This window comes from Monodon monoceros, unplaced genomic scaffold (genome assembly GCF_005190385.1).
Source record: "Monodon monoceros isolate NGI ecotype Baffin Bay Population unplaced genomic scaffold, NGI_Narwhal_1 Super_Scaffold_9, whole genome shotgun sequence".
NCBI classification, from domain to species: domain Eukaryota; kingdom Metazoa; phylum Chordata; class Mammalia; order Artiodactyla; family Monodontidae; genus Monodon; species Monodon monoceros.
In genome coordinates, this window is record NW_021703786.1 from 21884534 (window position 1) to 21907083 (window position 22550).

The following is a 22550-nucleotide window of genomic DNA, read 5'->3' on the forward strand; positions in this document are numbered from 1 at the left end:
TAGGTGTGGCACGTGGGATCTTTCGTTGTGGCGCGTGGGCTTGTGGGATCTTAGTTTCCCGACTAGGGATCAAACCCGCGTCCCCTGCATTGGAAGGCAGATTCTTCTTGTTTTAACATCTTTATTGGAGTACAGTTGCTTTACAATGGTGTGTTAGTTTCTGCTTTATGACAAAGTGAATCAGCTATACATATACATTTATCCCCATATCCCCTCCCTCTTGCGTCTCCCTTCCACCCCCGCATTCCACCACTCTAGGTGGTCACAAAGCACCGAGTTGATCTCCCTGTGCTATGTGGCTGCTTCCCACTAGCTATCTGTTTTACATTTGGTAGTGTATATATGTCCATGCCACTCTCTCACTTCGTCCCAGCTTACCCTTCCCCCTCCCCATGTCCTCAAGTTCATTCTCTATGTCTGAGTCTTTATTCCTGTCCTGCCCCTAGGTTCATTAGAACCATTTTTTTTTTTTTTTTAGATTCCATATATATGTGTTAGCATACGGTATTTGTTTTTCTCTTTCTGACTCACTCTGTATGACAGACCCTAGGTCCATCCACCTCACTAGAAATAACTCACTTTTGTTTCTTTCTTTGGCTGAGTGATATTCCATTGTATATATGTGCCACATCTTCTTTATCCATTCACCTGTCGATGGACACTTGGGTTGCTTCCATGTCCTGGCTATTGTTAATAGTGCTGCAATGAACACTGTGGTACATGACTCTTTTTGAATTACAGTTTTCTCAGGGTACATGCCCAGTAGTGGGATTGCTGGGTCTTATGGTAGTTCTATTTTTAGTTTTTTTTTTTTTGCGGTACGCGGGCCTCTCACTGTTGTGGCCTCTCCCATTGGGGAGCACAGGCTCCAGACGCACAGGCTCAGCGGCCACGGCTCACGGGCCCAGCCGCTCAGCGGCATGTGGGATCTTCCCGGACCGGGGCACGAACCCGTGTCGCCTGCATCGGCAGGCGGACTCTCAACCACTGCGCCACCAGGGAAGCCCTGTTTGTTTTCTTAAAAATATATATTTAGCTTTAGTTGAATGCAGTACTATTAGGGTGATTAACATAGGTTGTTGGCATGGATTTTTCCCTGCAGTGGCATAGTACTGCTTCGCAAATAGCCCACCATCCCGGGCGTTGGGAGGCAGTGACTGTGTTCCCTGTGTAAGCGTCTCGCAAACTCTAGGCAGAAAGACCAGCTCCTTTACAAACATGGAGATAAGGAGGGCATTGTTTTGATAGGTAACTATTTCACTCTTAGTGATGTATTCCATTTCTTCCTCCATCGTGTCAGTTGTGGAGGGCAGGGGTACTGTACTTATAGCAGGAGCCCTCCCCTGGACCCACTTATTTATCATTTTAAAATATTTACATGTTTGTTTTTTATTTAAGAGACCAGTTCTTGTGCTTTACCCTTGGGTCAGAAGCAGTAGTATCCAGGGCCCACATTATGCAAGGAAGAGATCGAGAGGACCCTATTGGACAGTATAGGTTTTATTTATGTATTTACTTATTTACAAGTAAATAAATAGGTTATTTATTTATTTATGGCTGCATTGGGTCTTCGTTGATGTGCGCGGGGGCTACTCTTCGTTGCAGTGCGCAGGCTTCTCATTGCAGTGGCTTCTCTTGTTGCGGAGCACAGGCTCGAGGTGCGCGGGCTTCAGTAGCTGTGGCTCGTGGGCTCTAGAGCGCAGGCTTCAGTAGTTGTGGCGCACGGGCTTGGTTGCTCCGCGGCACGTGGGATCTTCCTGGACCAGGACTCGACCCCGTGTCTCTTTCATTGGCAGGCAGATTCTTAACCACTGCGCTACCAGGGAAGCCCCGTATAGGTTTTAGATGTCTGATAGTTGTCCCATGGGTCACTCCTGGTTCTTTTAAAGGTAAATCTCATTGTGAGGCTTTGGAGGAGCTCTCTTGAAAAGACCCAGCCTGTTTTACTGCTGATGTTTTCAGCAGTGAATTTCTTTATTTCACTTTCTCTATCAGTCTGATCCCAACTGCTTTTGAATGTTTCTTAAAATTTAAAGTTTTAAAAAATTTCTGATTCTCAACTCTTCCTTGTTTCTTAGTGCTATTATGATTTTATTTTTTAAAAATCTCTGAATATCAGTAGGACTTTGGGAGATCCAGCCTGTAATCATGAATTAGAAGCTAATATTACTTTTATAGTAGGAACAAAGAATATGGAAGTCTGGGGAGAATGTTTTGCAAAGTAGGGGTTGGACTAAATTTACAACTACAGTGGCCCGCTTAGCAAGGCCATCGACAACTCATTTCTCGAGGACATGATTCTGTAATCGTGGACTTGTTGGGAGACTGTAAGCTCTCTTTGTTTTCCAGTGTTGCACTTCTAGTGTTTAACACAGGACCAGGCACAGAGGTTCATAATTAATATCTAATGAATGATCAGATTTAGAGCATTTTTTTCTACCATGGATTCACTTGTCACAGTAGGTCCTTATATTTTTGTAGTTCTTTTTTTTGTTTGTTTTGTTTTGTTTTGTTTTGTTTTGTTTTTGCGGTACGCGGGCCTCTCACTGTTGTGGCCTCTCCCGTTGCGGAGCACAGGCTCCGGACGCGCAGGCTCAGCGGCCATGGCTCATGGGCCCAGCTGCTCCGTGGCATGTGGGATCTTCCCGGACTGGGGCACAAACCCGTGTCCCCTGCATCGGCAGGCAGACTCTCAACCACTGCGCCACCAGGGAAGGCCTATTTTTGTAGTTCTTTTACCTTTTGAAAGTATTATTTTCGTTTTCATGAGGATTTGCTACCTCCTTACCTCTGTCCCACTTCCTCAGTTAACTTTCTACATTTTTACTTCTTATCATGGGGCTATATATATGTAAATTTTTACAGAGAGCTTTAATTTGGAAACATCCCCTTGAATCACATTCTAGCAATATTGGTTTGCTGAAAGAAAACTTAGAAATGAGCACATGTTAAAAAAGCATTTTAACAAAGCCCATATACCAAAATCTAGAAGTTCATAGAAGGACCTTTTTAGCAGGTCATGTGATTCTTATTGGCTTTTATTATAAAAGCTGCTCAAACAGTCATGTTTGTTTAGAGAGAAATTTTAAAAGGAGAGGGTTGTAAGAACAATCTAATGATAATGCTTGTATCATAGTGCAGTATGATATGTGAGTTTATTTATTTTTAAATAAATTTATTAATTTATTTTTTTTGGTTGTGTTGGGTCCTTGTTGTTGCGCACAGGCTTTCTCTAATTGCGGTGAGCGGGGGCTACTCTTCGTTGCGGTGTGCAGGATTCTCATTGAGGTCGCTTCTCTTGTTGTGGAGCATGGGCTCTAGGCGCGCAGGCTCAGTAGTTGTGGTGCACAGGCTTAGTTGCTCCGGGGCATGTGGGATCTTCCCGAACCAGGGCTTGAACCCGTGTCCCCTGCACTGGCAGGTGGATTCTTAACCACTGTGCCACCAGGGAAACCCAATATGTGAGTGGTGATGACCCTTAATCGGTAAGACAAGGTTAGATTTGCCACATTGTAGAAAGAGTGGGGAACATTTTCAGCTCTAATCGCTGCTCTGACTTACAGGCTGTGCGCATTGTAAACTCTTTGAGACTGACTCCTCTTTTTTTACTTCTTTGATCCCCACATCATTCTTCTCTCTTCCCCCAAGGTTCTTGTATGGAATGTGAGAACCTGGAATCATCTCCTTTCTTTGATTGCTTATTTCCTTCAAATCTTAACTCTGATATTACTTTCTCAAGGAATTCATCCCCAACTCATTAAGTTAGGTTATGTACCCTGCTGTGTACTCTTATAGCATGTATCCTAATTGCAATTTTGCATTTATTATATGATTGTTTATTTAACAATTTCTTTCAACACGTATTTATCGAGTACTTAATACATCGTCTCTTGGATTGTAAGCGTTATAAGGCAGAGTAATGACTGGGTCTGTGGGTTTTGTTTCTGTTTTTCTTGGCCACTGTGTCCCTAGCACCTAACACAATGCTTAGACGTAGGGTGTTCTCAGTGAGTATTTGTTGAATGAATAAATAAAAATGGAGATGATAATACTGCCTACCTTACAAGGCTGTTGTGAGCCCTCAGTGTAATTATGTGTATGAAGTGCTTAGCTTGCTTGTGGCCTGCTCACAACAGTACCTGTAACTGTTGATGTGAGGCATCAGTGTACCATGGTCATAGAGATCGGGTATTGTGGATGCAGATAGCCCTCTATTCTGGTTCCCCCACTAACTAGCTTTGTGACTGCACGTAGGTGCTTAATATCTCGGATTTGTATTTTCTTTATGTATAAGTGGAAATAATAACTACCTTATAGGGTTTTGTAAGGACTGTGTGTGATCATGGTGATAATTGCTCAATAGGTGGTGGTTATACATTGTTTTAATGTTCATGAATAAGAAAATAATTAAAGGAATATATAGGAAGTATCAAAAAATTTACATATGTGGAAACACTGTATTCTCTGGTGAGATGATAATACTGTATTGCCATTAGCCCATAATCCCCAGAATATCCAATATTTTCTAATTATGTCTATGATGGGTTGTACTGTGTTGGGTGCAATTTTGTTTTTAAAAGGACTTTCTGAAGTACAGGTCTTCCTTGACTTACGATGGGAATTAGGTCCTGATAAATACATCATAAGTTGAAAATATCATTTGTAAGTCAAAATGTGTTTAATACACCAAACCTACCGAACATACCCGTAGCTTAGCCTTGCTTACCTTAAATGTGCTCAGAACACTTAACGTTAGCCTACAGTTGGGCAAAGTCACCCAACACAAAACCTGTTTTATAATACAGTGTTGAATCTCATGTAATTTATTGAATACTGTAGTGAAAGCAAAACCCAATGTGATTGTCTGGTACAGAATGGTTGTAAGTGTATTGGGTTGTTTACCCCCATGATTGTGTGGCTGACTGGGAGCTGTGGCTCGCTGCTGCTGCCTAGCATCATGAAAGAGTATTGTGCCATATGTTGCTAACCCAGGAAAAGATCAAAATTCAAAATTTGAAGTACCATTTCTACTGAATGTGTATTGCTTTCACATCATCTTAAAGTTGAAAAATCGTTAAGTGGAACCATTGTTAAGTTGGGGACCATCTGTTTAATGATTGCATATTCTTGAACAGTTGAATTATATTAAGTCCTAAACCTTATAAACTTGAAAATGCCTTAGAATGCCCCATCATTTATGTGTAAAAGTCACAGTAAGCAAGTGACAGTATTGGAAATCAACCAGGATTTTTTGGACCACTGAATGTTCATGGATAATGTTTGAGGATTTAGGACGCTATTCTGAATAGTAGTTCACAGTCCTTTCTGCCTGGAGTCACAAGCATCCCCTGTGCTTTGGATACTTCACCAGCCTTTCCTGCAAAAGCATATTAAAATACAGTTGACCCTTGGACAACATGGGTTTTGGACTGATTGCTCAGGTCCACTTATATGTGGATTGTTTTTCATCAAATCCATTCTACAGTACTACACCATCTGAGATTGGCTGAATCTGCAGGTGCAGAACCATGGATACCGAGGGCCACCTGTAAAGTTAGATACGTGGATTTTCACTGCACTGTGGGCAGTGGGGTGGGTGGGGTGGTCGGCACCCTTAACCCATGCATTGTTCAGGTATCAACTGTACAAGTGAAAAGGGCATTTACATATTTAAAAAAATTCATTTATAAGCATTTGATGCTTTTAACTATTTACAGTAACGTAGTCTAAGCTACCATGTCTAGCCCTTACTTTTCATTGGAATTGTTTATACTTTCATCTTGGCTACATGGCCCTGACTTTTGACTTTCATCAGCAAGTGTTTGTTTTATATAGAGTTAATCATTTGCATTCATACAAATGTTTGTGGAGAAAGATGCAAAACTTTCTTGTGATTGGTGATGGACCTTTATTACAGGCTCAGCAAAACAGTCCCTCATCTACGGGATCTGGCAACACAGAGCATTCCTGCAGTTCCCAAAAACAGATCTCCATCCAGCACAGACAGACCCAGGTAGGTCAGTGATTGTTAAACAGAGGAGGAAAAGAAGGGCCGAGGAATAAATACTAATAACTACATATAAAATCTAGGTCCTCCCTTTGTTGTCCCTTTATTTCTCTGACTTCACCTCATTATTTGTGTGTGTCGTATTCAGAACTTGCATTATGAATATTTAGAGTCTTTTGGAAGGTGCTTTTAATTTAACTTTTTGAGGTGTTTGTTTACCTTTCTGGTGTATTGCAGCAGAAATGATTATACTGCAGCATGATGTCAGGGAAAAGACCTCTAGGACTAGATTCAAACTCTAGCTCTACAACTTATACCTTATCTTTTTGGGCCTTAGTTTTCTTCAGTTCAAATCATCTATAAAACTGTGGTTGATTATCATTATCTTAGTGTATACAAAACGCTTGTTGGGACAGTGCTTATGGTAGGCTTCAGTGAATCTTAATTCCCTACTTTGTGAAAGTACTTAATTTTTTCCTTGTACATACTCATTTAGCAAGACCTAGCTAAACTTCTTTTTTTTAGAAATTTTTATTGAAGTATAGTTGATTTTATAATATTGTGTTAATTTCAGGTGTACAGCAAAGTAATTCGGTTATACATATATATGTATATGTCTATATTCTTCTTTCCAATTCTTTTCCATTATAGTTTATTACAAGTTATTGAATACAGTTCCCTATGCTATACAGTAGATTCTTGTTTTAAACTTCTTTAACATGTGGCACACCAACATAATTTCTCCTTAAACAGTCTTCAGAAACTCCTTAATTTAGGGAATGTTGTGAACGTTCAAAGATAATATCTGAAAAGGATAGTGAATATATCCTCCATTTTGTGGTATTGAGCTAGCCAATAATATTATACTTGGCTTTCTTGAAGCCTGTTGGCACTGTGTTGCCTTCAAGACAGATGCTTGGCAATCTAGGAGAATTTCTTTTTTTTTTTTTAAAATATTTATTTACTTTTGGCTGCGTTGCGCATGCAGGGCATGCGGGATCTTTCCTTGCAGCGCACAGGCTTAGTTGCTCTGCAGCATGTGGGATCCTAGTTCCCTGACCAGGGATTGAACCCGCATCCCCTGCGTTGGAAGACGGACTCTTAACCACTGGACCACCAGGGAAGTCCCGGAGAATTTCTTAAGATGCAAGAGCTAAACGTTCCCTCAGGAGCAGATTTTCAATTTTATTTGAATTAAGCTTTTGAATAGTTGAACAGACTTAGATAGTTGAGCGTTCATCTCTCCCTTCTGGTTACTCTTTGTTTCCACTAGGTGGCATGTTGTTTAGAGATTTGGGTCCTGTCTCCTCTGATGGCCTTTTCTATTCAAAGTTAGTTTCATTTCTAGAGTAGTATGTTTCTTTACTGTTCAGCGCACAGCAGTTTGAAAATTCATATATTTGATTCCAGAGCTAATATATTTTTGAAGGGCAGGTGTAGCAGAACATAATGCTTAAAGAATGGGATGAGGAAAGCAGATTTAAATTCTTGAGCCATGCGATTCCAGGCTAGTTGTGTTGGCAAGTGCTTTTTTTTCAGAAAAGTAATGAGAAAAATGTGATGACATGTAGTATTTTGAGACTAATTCTAAATTTGTTTTCTCTTTATAGTCTGACCTCACAATAGAAAAAATATCTGCACTAGAAAACAGTAAGAATTCTGACTTAGAGAAGAAGGAAGGAAGAATAGATGATTTGTTAAGAGTAAGTATTAAAATGTTGTAAGATTTTATAACAGCACTAATTGATTTTATGTATATTTGAATTATGTACATATCATAGAGATAATTACCATAGCCAAATAATAAAGTTAAAAAGTAAACATTTGGATATTTTCCTTTAATCTGAGGGAATCTGAGTAGGGAACGAGGATCAAACCTATATTCTAAACTCTGTCTTTAAATTGGACATCTCAATTATAGAATTTTAATATTTAAATATATACTAGAGGAATATATGTGTGGAGTATTATTGTATTTCATTTGGAACTGTGAGAATAGGTATAAAATGTTTTCCCATTTCAGGAAAATTGTTTTTTTTAATGTCCTTGAGTTTTAAAAACTATTTCACAAGTACTTTTCAGTCCTGGTTTTGTATTTTGTATCTTTTATAACCTATTCATGTAAATTTTTTTGTGCTTACAAGAGAAACTTTAAAAATAACTAATATGGAATTAAAAATATACCTCTAGAAAATATACAGTGGTTTTTTTTAAATTTTAATTTTATTGGAGTATAGTTGATTTACAGTGTTGTGTTAGTTTCAGGTGTATAGCAAAGTAATTCAGTTATACATATACATATATTCATTCTTTTTTAGATTCTTTTCTCATATAGGTTATCACAGAATATTGAGTAGAGTTCCCTGTGCTATACAGTAATACCAGATATTTTTTGAAATAATTTTTTTTATATATATAAATTTATTTATTTTATTTATTTTTGGCTGTGTTGGGTCTTCATTGCTGCACGTGGGCTTTCTCTAGTTGCGGTGAGCAGGGGCTACTCTGCAGTGTGCAGGCTTCTCATTGCAGTGGGTTCTCTCGTTGCAGAGCATGGGCTCTAGGTGCATGGGCTTCAGTAGTTGTGGCACGTGGGCCCAGTAGTTGTGACTGACGGGCTCTAGAGCACAGGCTCAGTAGTTGTGACGCACGGGCTTAGTTGCTCCGCGGCATGTGGGATCTTCCTGGACCAGGGCTCTAACCCATGTCCCCTGCATTGGCAGGCAGATTCTCAACCATTGCACCACCAGGGAAGCCCTTGAAATAATTTTTTAATATACAGTTTGGCATATTGACTGACCCATTCTTTACAAAATTTTTTTAAGGTTTATTGGTTTCTTATTGTAAAAGCAATACATGCTCTTTATAAGAAATTTAGAGAATAGTAAAAAAAAATAATGACACCCATAATTCCATTACTGAGGTAAAACATTTGGTACATTTACTTCAGTAATCTTTTGAGCTATTTGTTGCATATATATAAATTTTTTAATTTTTTTATTTTTATTTTTTGGCCACGCCATGCATCATGTGGGATCTTAGTTCCCTGACCGGGGATCGAACCTGTGCACCCTGCAGTGGAAGCACGGAGTCTTGATCACCAGACTGCCAGGGAAGTCCCTGTAGCATATATAAATGCATCTATACATAAATACTACCAATTTATAAATAAAATTGGCTAACATTTTAATCTTCTCCAGTGTTTTTATTGTTCTCAAGCTGATGTTCCCTTTCCTATTCAGAAATATTTTTCCTTAGGCCTTTTTGTTTGTTTGTTTGTTTGCTTGCTTTTCTCCCTCTTTCAATGAGGAGAGCCATGTTTGGACTCAGTATCTGTTTTCCATCTTTCATTGTTAGCATCCATACTTGCTTGGGGTTGCTCTTATTCCTGTTTTTGTACACATGGGTGCTCGTTGAATTACCAAGATTTATAATTAGATATGTGGGTTTAAAAAGTTCCTAACCTAGTTGCAGTATTGGCAGGCTTTTGTCCAGGGTTGCTCTGCTGGACTAAAAAAGGATCATGGGCTTGTCTTCTTCCTTCATCACCTGACTTTCTTAAGATTGAAAAGATGAAGTGAAAAACTGATCCTAACTTAGGACTCTTTTTTGGGGGGGGTTTTAAAAAAATGTCTGGTTTAATTTTCCAGGGAGTGGCATGTTCTCTTTACTCACCGCTACCCTCTTTCTACTGCCTTGTTTTCTGAAGGTTGTAGTCTTTCTTTGGGTATAGAGCAGTGCCAGTGGAATGGATATGTCAAAAAAGAAGACACAAAAGGACAGCTGCCATTTTTTCAAGTTGATGAGAGCTTGTGTTTCTGATTTGGAGAGACAGGGGGAATGACCACTGCTCTTTATATCTCCTTTCAGGCAGGCATGGACCATTCATTGAGTTTTTCCATTTTAGTTAGATGTTTGGGTAAGGCTGCATCAGGAGCTGCTAGCCAGGTGGTATTTTAAACCTGAATACAAAATCGTTAGTGTTAGAAACCACAGAAATTGAGTTCTTAAAAGTTTAAATAAGCTGCCAGAGATTGATTGATGCCATAAATTTGATTACAGATTTCAATGCTCACCTTCCAAAAGTAGATTGAATTTCATATAAACATTACATGATCTTTGTTGTTGTTGTTTTAATGTTTGTTTATTTATTTATTTATTTATCTGGCTGCGCCGGGTCTTAGCTGTGGCACACTGTATGTGGGATCTTTGTTGTGGCATGCGGGCTCTTAGTTGCAGCATGCGGGCTCTTTGTTGCAGCATGTGGGCTCTTAGTTGCGGCATGCATGCGGGATCTAGTTCCCTGACCAGGGATTGAACCCAGGCTCCCCCGCATTGGGAGTGCAGAGTCCCAACCACTGGATCACCAGGGAAGTCCCAACATTACATGATCTTTGCCTTGTAGATTTTTAAGTATGAATTAGTCACATTTACCCAAATGTACTTGTACTTAGCCTTCGGTAATGTGGTCCATAGAACTCTAGGGCTCTGTTAGAAGAACTAATGAGAAGAAATTATGTTTATGAGGAGAGTAGAAATTTGGAGATGGAAGCTGTTGTACAGTGGTCACTTTAAAATGAAGCTGAAAAGTCTCAAAAATTGAGTGTGCTAATAGTATCTTCCATTTGTGCTTTTTACTGTTTCAGAAGCACATTATCATTTGATTGGGAAATGCTGTATTTTTTTCATAATTCAAGCAAGTTATTATAAAGTATTGTTTATTTGCCAAAAGAGTAGATATCTTTTGTTTAACGCAAGAATAAATTCAGGAGTTGCAAGTCAAAGTTGACCTTGGGTTAGTGGTTCTTCCCTTCTCTGTTATTGTAGGAGGCTTGAATTTTTCAAAGTATTTAGCCCTTCTGACCACAGCTAAAGTAACTGTGTATTTACATTCTGGTGTTCTTGAACCAAGATGCTGTATTCAACTTCTTTGTTAGTTCTGTCTTAGGCGGGCATGGGTGTGCCTGGCTTCTCTGCTAAGGAACATTTATATAAATCCATGTCTCTTCTTTGGAAACAAGAACAGAAAAACAAAGAACAATTGAACATTATGTAGTTTTTTTTTTAAAACTCTGTAATTTTTTGGTAGTGCTTAATCACCCTTTGGAAGTATTTAGTCTGTAAGTGCTAAAAACTGCTCTTTATATGAATTTTAAACATCTCATTCATTGTAGGTTTTTTCTTTTATTTTGTGACAATTTAAGTATGTGTGATGTACTAGATTTATCTGTAACTGGCTTTGGGGAGGAATAAAATATGATCAGTAGAAAAACATGCCCACTTCTAGTAACAGAATTCATCTTTAATAAATGATAAGTTTATTTAAAGAGAATCAAGGAATGAAGTACTTAACCTTCTTTTTTAAAAAGACATAGTTACTCTTACCTCTTTGAACCTTAATTTTGCTTATAATTTAACAACAAATGATTTTCAGACTCCCTAGAAACTGCTTTTGTATTAATCTATCTTCCTTGGAGCTAATTAAAAAAATTTTTTTCCATTGAAGGCCAACTGTGATTTGAGACGGCAGATTGATGAACAGCAAAAGATGCTAGAGAAATACAAAGAACGATTAAATCGATGTGTGACAATGAGCAAGAAACTCCTTATAGAAAAGGTAAGTGATTAGTGGTGGCCTGAACTCTGTACCCCAAGATGCTTAGTATGTTTCATTATTGTGGCTTCTATACTCTTTACCTGAAATGAAAGTATTTCAGAGTAGGGCTTCTTAGGAAAAGACTTCTCATGATTTGACAGTTAGAATTCTTTCTTGTGTGGACACTGAACCAAGTATCCAGAGTGATAATTTGGGATATTTTTTCTGATTGTGCTTTGCTTTGAGTATGGTGTTGGTTGGACAGGGGCAGCTTGTCCTAGTTGAGTTTATTCAGGGTATTGCTCTCCAAAATTCTTACATTCGTCCTATTAATTAAAGCGTGTGTCCTGTTACTATTACAGACATTTAGCAATAGTTTTATGTCTATTTCAGATATGGTATTTGGAGTAACTTATGTATATAATAATGTGATAATTCAGTGCTTTGTGCTTTAAAAGACTAAGTTGGTATTTACTTGTATATGATTACTTTAACTGGCTGATGTCTCCTTTATTATAGTAACTGATTAGTTGCAACTTGCTTTTAATAGATGTAAGTAACTATTTATTGAAAACTTTTAAAATATTACATCTCCAGTACTTATTTATCTTATAGTGAAAGTTTTAAGATGACAGTACTTCCTAATGAAATTATTACAAGCTAGAGGTTTGAGACAGACAAGTGGTTTGTTTTTTTTTTTAATTTTTTAAAATTTATTTCGGCTGTGCTGGGTCTTCGTTGTTGCGGCTTGTTGTGGTATGTGGGATCTTAGTTGCAGCATTTGGGATCTTAGATCCCCGACAAGGGATCAAACCTGGGCCCCCTGCTTTGGGAGCCTGGAGGCTTAACCACTGGACCGCCAGGAAAGTCCCAGACTAGCAGTTATTTTTGCTGAAGTCTTTGAAATGCTGTTAAAAAGACAGGGAACACTGATAAAAGTGAAGTGAATTATTTTATTGATGTCAAAGATACTGTGGAGAACTTTGCTTCATCTCTTAATCCATTAATTTTATAGAAAGGAAATAACTTTTTTCCACATTTATAAGAGAAATAACAAGGTATATGTTAACATAGAACATTTATGGGTTATATAGAACATTTATAGCTTTAGGGTACTTCCTGAAGTCAATGTAGATTTAGCCAGTTGTCCTAAACTTTGAGCAGTATAGTACAAAAAATAAACATAATGCTGTATATGAGTTCTCATGGGAAAATAAAATTATTTTCTATTTGTCGTTTTCCCCTAAGTCAAAACAAGAGAAGATGGCATGTAGAGATAAAAGCATGCAAGATCGCTTGAGATTGGGCCACTTTACCACTGTCCGACATGGGGCCTCGTTCACTGAACAGTGGACAGACGGTTATGCTTTCCAGAACCTTATCAAGTAAGTGAATTGTGATGATTAAGTTGAGAACTGAAAAGTTGGTTTGGACTTAAAAAATTTTTTGTAATTGTAGTCATTAATATCTTAGTAGTGGCAGTCATTTCATTCAGTTTTTGTCACCACATGTGTTAAGAAATGTAGGGAATGAGATAAAGTCCTGGGAAAAAAATGACAATCAGATGAATAAAAAACAAGTTCTACATTAAAGCTTAAAAGAATCAGAATCAACAAAGCTAAGAAAGAAAAATCTGGACCTGACTTGATATCTTTTTAATTATGTAATTGATTTTCATGAGGAGTACACCCACAGTCAGCATTTATTCTGGGTCCACCGGAAAATGAAATAGGCAAAGACCCAAGGAAGGATTTCCTGAGTTAGGTATAAAACAAAATAAAGCTTAGGAAGAACTTATAGGACATGTCCCTGGGGCCCTTTAAGGGGAGAGTATCCAGTCAGCAGAGATAATCACCTCCTTGGAGGCAAGGACTGAGCCATCGGTCAGGCTGGTGACCAGCCCCACTGCCTGTGCCTCTCAGCAACTTGGAATCTTGAGCATTCCTTCACTTTATTATAACTTTGGTTTGAAACATTCAAGTATTTACTCCAAGGAGAGAGTTAACGTTTAAACTCCTAGAATTCCAACTGTGTAATATTAGCTCAGGACTTAAAAAAACCTTCAAGTTATAGTACCTTTTATTGTATCTTATTTATTTATTTTGATTTGATAGATCATTTCCATTTGAGACTGGGTTGCGGGGGGCAGGGGTGGCACATTGTATTTTTTTTTTTTGTGGTACGCGGGCCTCTCACTGTTGTGGCCTCTCCCGTTGCGGAGCACAGGCTCCGGACGCGCAGGCTCAGCGGCCATGGCTCACGGGCCTAGCCGCTCCGCAGCATGTGGGATCTTCCCGGACCGGGGCACGAACCCGTGTCCCCTGCATGAGCAGGCGGACTCTCAACCACTGCGCCACCAGGGAAGCAAGCCCCTGGCACATTGTATTTTTAATCATAGGCTCTCAAACCTCTGATCTGTAGATCACCACGAGTTGAAGGGTTCCATAGACTGCCTTTCCTACCTTTCTTTTCTTGCTGAAATAACTTATTGAGCATCGATTGGAGAGGGTAGAACTACTTTTGAATAGTAATGAAACACAAATCAATAAATTTATGTCTGAAAGAAAAGTACAGATACTGATATTATTAATAATATTTTGTTAATGTGAATTCCCTGGTGGTCCAGTGGTTAGGACTTGGCACTTTCACTGCCAGGGCCCAGGTTTGATCCCTGGTCAGGGAACTAAGATCCCACACGCCACGCTGCACGGCCAAATTAAAAAAAAAAAAAAAAAAACTTTGTTAAAACCAACCTCTGGATTACATATTAGTAGTCAGTGCTTTATATGTGATACATTAATCTCCAACTTGGTTTAGGTGTGTTTTTGCCTCACAAGTGCACCTCGTGTATGTATATTTGGGTGTGATAAGAGGCTGTCAATCAGAGATATAATACTGTGGAAGAAAACAGGCTTTTGAATTAGGCCAGATGCCAGAGGCTCAGAGTGGCATCCACTCTGAGCTCTATGCATAGATGATAGCAGAGTTGCACTAGGGCAGTGTAAACGGCTGCTGTAGGGAGGCATGATATCTATCCCTTAACACCCCGACTGTGATGTGCAGATTGCCCTGGAAGGGACATACCGTCCAATTTTGTTAGAATGGGACAGAAGATAAAACATATCCCCCATTATTGACCAGAGCTACCTAATGTTTACAGTGAATCCGAGATGTGATAATGACTCCTACCAGCCCATGACAATGGTTACTCCTCAGATGGCAGTTTTTAGAATGTCTAAAGACTTAAACTCAAAAGGTTAGTGGATTTGTGTAGAGATGTAAAATGTAATTACTTTAAAGAAGTGATTACAGTTTTTGCTGATAGTAGCGGGTGTTTTATCTTTTTACTCTATAAGCAGCCTGATGCCCAGAAGGTTCTGGAAATCTTATATAGTTAGAGGACAAAACAATGACTTTGCTGTAGAGCCATCAGGACCAGAGAAACTGGGGACTATCTAAATGAGATCCCTAACCAGGTTTGCTTCTCCTAAGTAGATAGCATTTTTTCATGGTTTTAAGTCACATAAATTGCAGACTATCCATCTGTTCTCTTGGGAAGCTATTTGTGGCTGATAACTTTTTTTTTTTTTTTTTTTTTTGCGGTACGCGGGTCTCTCACTGTTGTGGCCTCTCCCGTTGCGGAGCACAGGCTCCGGACGCGCAGGCTCAGCGGCCATGGCTCACGGGCCTAGCCGCTCCGCGGCATGTGGGATCTTCCCGGACCGGGGCACGAACCCATGTCCCCTGCATTGGCAGGCGGACTCTCAACCACTGTGCCACCAGGGAAGCCCTGATAACTTTTTGTTTGTTTGTTTGTTTGTTTTGGCACGCCACACGGCTTTCAGGATCTCAGTTCTCTGACTGGGGATTGAACCCAGACCCCAGCAGTGAAAGGGCCGAGTCCTAACCACTGGACCACCAGGGAAGTCCCCTGGCTGATACCTGTTAATTATAAATATTTTATTTTTTAAAGTTGTGCTTTAATCAGTTAATTCCCTTTCTTAATTTTAATTCAGAATTGAAGTTCTTTAGTTGTAAAAGGCTGTAGCTGATATCCTCACAAATGATAATTTTCTGTGTATAAGAAACTCCATGGGGCTTCCCTGGTGGCACAGTGGTTGAGAGTCCGCCTGCCAATGCAGGGGACATGGGTTCGTGCCCCGGTCCGGGAAGATCCCACATGCCGCGGAGCGGCTAGGCCCGTGAGCCATGGCCGCTGAGCCTGCGCGTCCGGAGCCTGTGCTCCGCAACGGGAGAGGCCACAACAGTGAGAGGCCCGCATACTGCAAAAAAAAAAAGAAGACAACTCCATGACACATAATTTGGTGGGCAAGGTACCTGAACACAAGGCAGGAGTACTAGGTTTTATAGGAAGAGGCAAACCTCAAGACATTAAATTTAATCAGATAATCAAATATAGTCTTAGTAGGAGCCTCAACACAGTTCTTTTGTTCTTACTGTGTTCCTTGGCTCTGTTTTGAATGATCTTTATTAAGATCCTAAAACAGAAGATTCACTGTCTAATAGGAAGATCATAACAGATTTGTAATGTTTTTTGACCAGGTTAGTAATTTTTCCTAAAAATATGTTTGAATCTATTGAAAAAGTAGCTTATTTTATAGTTCTGAGAAAGTAGTTATATTAAACACTGTTGTTACTCAGGACACAATTTTTTATTTAAACAAGTCTTAAAGTCTCAAATAATCAATGGCAAGGCAATAAAAACTTTTTATTAAGATTTTCTTTATATTAAAGTAAACCACATTAAAGTAATGGAATTTGACCTGTATACAAAATCGTGGTTGTTTAAGATGTGGATTATCGGATGGAGTAAATTAAACTTTATAGCATTGTTATGCTAGTCCACATAATTATTCTGGTGTGTAAGGAATCATAGCATTCCATTTTAAAGTCATTTCTCCTGAACCATCTGATTCTTGGTCACATGATCCATAATGAGAGACAATTCTTTTGTTTTAATTTTAATTTTTTTATTGAAGTATAGTTGATTTACAATATTCTGGGTGTGCAGCAAAGTGATTCAGTTATACGTATATATATGTATTGTTTTTCAGATTCTTTTCCATTATAGGTTATTGCAAGATATTGAATATAGCTCCCTCCGCTATACCGTAGGTCCTTGTTGTTTATCTATTTTATATATAGTAATGTGTATCTGTTCATCTCAAATTCCAAATTTATCCCCCTGTCCTTCCCCTCTGGTAACCTAAGTTTCCATTCTGTGTCTGTGAGTCTATTTCTGTTTTGTAAATAAGTTCATTTGTATCATTTTTTTAGATTCCACATATAAATGATATCATATGATATTTGGAGAGACAACTCTTTTTGTTGATTTTATAAATGCCAGATTTTCCTTGGGTAGTATATACCATTTTACAGTTTCTAGTACACACGGAACATATGAAATCCTGGGAATCTTTAAAAATTCTTATCTTGGATATTTAGACGCTCTCTGTAGATCACCACTAAAATTATTTTGGTTAAAATAATGTCTGAAAATATGTGCATTTGTTTTTTTAATACCTCTCCTACTAGTTATGATACAACTTTGCTATTGAAGTTGCCTGTAATCGTTTCCTAGGGCTACTGTCACTAAATGTCATAAACTGGGTGGTCTAAAACAACGTAAATTTATTTTCTCAACAGTTCAGGAGGCCAGACACCTTGAAATCAAGGTGTTGAGGACCATGCTCCCTCTGAGGCCACTAGGGAGGCTCCTTCTTTGGTGTTCCATGGCTTGTGAGCATAGCTTCAGTTGCCTCCGTCTTCACATGGTGTTCCCCTATGTGTCTCTGCGTCTTCTTTTCTTATGAGGATACCAGTCATATTGGATTAAGGGCCTACCCTACTCCAGTATAACCTTATTTTAACTAATTAAATCTTCAATGACCCTGTTTCCAAAGGTCATAATCTGAGGTACTGGAGGTTAGGACTTTAACATATCTTTTTGGGTGATACAGTTCAGCTGATAATGGTACCTAAAGCTGATGGTCTTCTTATCATTACAAATAATGGCTTTTTAAACAGTTATTTAGATTTGAATGAGATAAATTTATCAGGTCATCAATACTTTTGTAAAAGATAGTAGAACTGAGACTTCCCTCGTGGCGCAGTGGTTAAGAATCCACCTGCCAATGCAGGGGACACGGGTTCTATCCCTGGTCCAGGAAGATCCTACATGCTGCGGAGCAACTAAGCCCACGCACCACAACTACTGAGCCTGCGCTCTAGAGCCCACGCGCCACAACTACTGAAGCCCGTGCACCGTAGAGCCCACGCCGCAACTACTGAAGCCCGTGTGCCACAAGTACTGAAGCCTACGTGCCTAGAGCCCGTGCTCCACAACAAGAGAAGCCACCGCAGCGAGAAGCCCGTGCACCGCAACAAAGGGTAGCCCCTGCTCCCCGTAACTAGAGAAAGCCTGTGTGCAGCAATGAAGACCCAATGCAGCCATAAATAAATAAATTAATTAATTAAAAAAAAAAAAAGTGTGGATTTTCCCTGAAAACATTAGGAAATTAGTTTTATTTTAATTTAATAAGGGTAATTGCTAAAATCTCAATCTTCCAAAGCAGTTAGTCTTCAGAGACAAAACGTTGTGACACTGCACTAGTACACTGCGGTTTATAGTTAAAATATATATTATATGGTTATCTTCAGAGAGTTCAGAGTGCCTTGAACTCAAGTGAGGCCCCTGAAAGGGTAGAAATGAGCTTAAAGATATTTTACCAATTTTTTTGATTGGGAGACTCATATTCAGAGAAGATAAATGTTTTCCTCAAGGACATTCATTAAGTGAGAAGGAAGATTGTGATTTTACCTAAGGATTCTTTGTCTTAATCCAGAATTCTTTCAAGCCATGAATTATTCATATATATATATTTTGGAGGGAAAGGCATATCTCTAATAGTTAAAAGATTTTCTTACACAAGCAGACAACGCTTGAATTAAAATTTCTACTCTGCTGTTAAATTGACATCTAATCAATAACCCAGCTCATCTTGAAGCCAAGAGAATCGTATTATCAAGTGAATGGATATTTATTTGCGGTACTCTGTCTGATCAGGTTAACCGTGCTTACGGTGTTGCCATTTTAGATGTGGCAGGGTAAATTGTACTATGGGCGTCTGCTCTGGGGTGTATAGTCTTGTTTTTCTGGTTGCCGTTCTTCCAAGAAAGATATACTGAATCTGGAAAAGGTCTAGAGACCGACAACTATAGTGTTCCGGGAAGAGAGTCGAGTAGAGTTCATTTTAGAATATAGGTTTAAAAAATTGGATTGTATCATTCCACAAAACTGTGAAGTTGGATTGAGAAAAGGAGATGGGAGATAAAAGCATGGTAGAAAGAGAAGGTGAAGGAAGACATTTGACTGTCAGGTCAACTATGTTGGGTGATTTAAAGACTTTAGTCTGTTAGGTCTTGGTATACTTTTATATGCCAAGTCTATAAACCTTAGTGTCTTTCAGGTAGCAGGATACGTGAGAGAAAGTGGATTACTTATATTGGTATTTTTATTGACTCCTAGTTTGTAAACTAGTTATTATTAAAAAATTAGACATCTTATTAGGAAATACTCTAATGGAAATGGTGTTAAATATCGTAAGAGTCTTTATATATGTTTTTTATTAATTCATTTTGCGTACTATTTCCTAAGGAGTTTTTACTAGTTGAAAGGCTTCATTTTGCTTTCTCTAAATGTACATCCTTGTTCTTAAAAAACTTAGTTTAGGGTTTCCCTGGTGGCGCAGTGGTTGATAGTCCACCTGCCGATGCAGGGGACACGGGTTCGTGCCCCGGTCCGGGAAGATCCCACATGCCGCGGAGTGGCTGGGCCCATGAGCCATGGCCACTGAGTCTGCGCGTCCGGAGCCTGTGCTCCGCAACGGGAGAGGCCACAACAGTGAGAGGCCCGCGTATCACAAAAAACAAACAAACAAAAAAAACTTAGTTTAGGTTTCACCATACTAGTGACTGGGAATGACTTGGCTGTGGTAGTGCCTCACTTAGACTAGAATAAATGATAGGTCTAGAAGGAAAATCTTTTTTAGTTTGTTTAGCATCCTTCAAATTTGGTATCTTTCTAGATAGAATTTGAGGAAATTGTAATCCAATAAAAATAAAAAGGCACTTGGAACCTTTTGTACTTTCTTATGTAAGTACAGTTCTTTACTTTAATGGGTTCATTACCAGGAGTTGTTTTCTTAACTGTTAAAAAGCAATCAGAACGTTTTTCCTTTTGAGTTAGAAAATAAGGTCACAATAGAAATTTGATATTGTTTCTTCCTGCCCACTTTCCTACTCCGAGAATTACCATAATTAGTGTAGCGTCTTAAAAGTACAGATTCATTCCGAAAAATAGTTCTATCACCAAATATTTGGCTTTTCCAACCTGAAGTTAAAGTCAGATCTTTACTTAAAGGGGTTTATTTTTTCTGGAGTCTATCGAATATGCAGGTAACAAATATATTTATGTTTATTCCACAGCCATGTTCAAAAAATTTTGACCTTCTTCCTCTGTGCAACATCTTTTGTATCTCTAGGCAACAGGAAAGGATAAATTCACAGAGGGAAGAGATAGAAAGACAACGAAAAATGTTAGCAAAGCGGAAACCTCCTGCCATGGGACAGGCCCCTCCAGCAACCAATGAGCAGAAACAGCGGAAAAGCAAAACCAACGGAGCTGAGAATGAAACGTATGTTCTTTATTAATGTGAATTGAGATACCATATTCTCCCCTGAGATACAAACCTCCTATTGAGTGCCACTGGAAAAAGTGATAGATTGTGGAGATTTCTAGAGCTTAAATTTTCTTTTTAGTTACATTAATGGATTTGCTCAACTCATATAAAAGCCATCTAAAATTGACTCATTTTCTTAGTCACGATCTTATATGAGGCGTTTCAGGTGAGAGGGAGAAAAAATGTCATTTAACTTGATGTCATGATCTTTGGCCGCTCTTATAACAAATGTGAAGTCATTAGGTATTCAAATGATATAATTGCTTACATGTGGTTCCAGGTTATGGTACGTTGGCTTCATCTTATGGAGATTACCTGACTCTATTTCAGACTGGAGAATGCACAACTAAAGAATGCTATTTAGTAGTCTGAAGAACACTAGCTAACACTCACCGATTTAGGTGTAACCTAAGAAAAAATAGGTATTATTTTAGGAAAAGGACATTTTCCCAGTAAACCAAATCTTGACATTCCCAGTACTTTTTCCTGCTCTGGCAACCTAAGGAAAACACCAGTATCTTCAACTGCAGTGTAGTCATCTATTTCACTGCCAGTCAACAATTATTCCATAGCTACCATGAATACGAGGAGTAGAATATTCAGAGTACAAATGCCTTCTTTTTTCACTCCAGCCCCGTGTCAGATTTCCCTAATTGATTTTTGAATTCTTGACCACTAAGAGAATCTTCCTCTAGGACAGGAGTTGGCAAGCTTTTTCTCTAATGGGCCAGATAATAAACACTTCAGGCTTTGCGCACTAGAGGGTCTCTGTTGCAGCTACTCAACTCTACTGTTACAGCTTGAAAGCAGCCATAGACAGTACATAAGTGAATGGATGTGGCTGTGTTCCAGTAAAACTTTATTTCTAGAAATAGACTGTGAGCTGAATGGCCCACAGGTTGTAGTTTGCCAACTAGGCAGGACTGTTAAACAGTTAGAATTGGTGCGGGAAATAAAACCTGTATATTACTTACCTGTTTAAAATATTTCTTATGCATACCCTGAAGACATTTAAACTATCACCTCTGTCTTCAAGAGGCTTTCCAATTAAAAAGGAAAAAAAGATCTACAAATAATGGTGTAGAAAATCTCTACAGAATTGATGGTAGCCATGAAGTCATTTTCTGAATTGAATGTTTGAAATTTAAAATATATTTTTTCATAGAAACAGTCATTGGTATTGTAATCAGTATTTCCATTGTGGCTACATTAGTTTTTCAAGGGAAAAAGAAATTTTGTAAAGCTGTCACTGTGGGATTTAAAGATAGCTACAAATAAGAGGTAATGATATTATGTAATTTATTGACTAATATGTCTTTTGCCATTAATGTTTTCATATTAGTTCACAAAAACATATTAACCCATAATCCACCTCAAGTATAATAATACTATATTACACCATTGTTAAAAGTTCATGACATCCCAGAAATGTATCTTTCTTCATTCCAGTGAGAAAGATGGCCTGATGTGTTGGGGAGCCTTTTCTTTGACATTCATTTATTAAGTCTGTGTTAAATGCTTATTATATATTCGGCCCTGTTCTGGGCTGGGGTATAGAGCTGAAAGATACAGCCCAGTCTTAGGAGCTCACAGTTTATTTAGGGGAAATGAACAGATGAATAAACTAATAATTACTTTAAGTGTTGTGATAAAGGTATACACATTGAATAAGTTTGGAAAACATCTTCACTTCACAAATATTTTAAAACTAGATTCTAAGTAAAAAATATTTCCTTTCAAAAAGTCCAAGTAGGAACCCAGATTCGAAGAATTCTTCAGGCGAATGTTGTACACGTTAATCTGATTATTGTCTTCTTTCATGACTCCTATATTTATTGTGTGGGGACTCTCCTTCCAGTGTTACTTGAAAATTATTTCATACTAGTGCATAAAACCATTGGCTTAGGAGTAATAAAGTAGGCATAGGTTGTTTTTTTGCCATAGAATAATAATTAGAATTCAGTCTAGGCCAGTAGTGTGTCAGTAAGCAGTTGCCATCTGGAGTCCTGTGTAAAATCCAAGCTGGAAGGCCTTTGGTCTAGCCTTTAATAATTAGAGTATCTGGGACTTGGCTCGTTCCTTCGGCCAGAAGCCAAAAACGGTCCTCTGGAGTCTTGGAGTGGGTTACATTGTCCTTTCCTGGTATTGAGCCTATTTCAGGCAGAGAGAACTTTAAGCTCTGATT

General features: G+C 38.6%; 1 protein-coding gene and 1 non-coding gene across 4 annotated transcripts in view; both read left to right on the forward strand.

Annotated features, from left to right (window-relative positions):
• TLK2 (tousled like kinase 2) overlaps positions 1–22550 on the forward strand; it is a 103792-nt gene that overhangs the window by 53313 nt on the left and 27929 nt on the right. For all 3 annotated transcript variants that reach the window (XM_029211519.1, XM_029211521.1, XM_029211520.1), the window contains 5 exons: positions 5918–6013; positions 7618–7710; positions 11514–11624; positions 12852–12988; positions 20168–20320. In XM_029211519.1, coding sequence (XP_029067352.1) covers positions 5918–6013; positions 7618–7710; positions 11514–11624; positions 12852–12988; positions 20168–20320 — 590 coding nt within the window. The remainder of the gene's footprint in view (positions 1–5917; positions 6014–7617; positions 7711–11513; positions 11625–12851; positions 12989–20167; positions 20321–22550) is intronic.
• On the forward strand, positions 14215–14286 carry TRNAE-UUC. The gene has a single exon. It is a non-coding gene; the product is annotated as a tRNA-Glu (tRNA).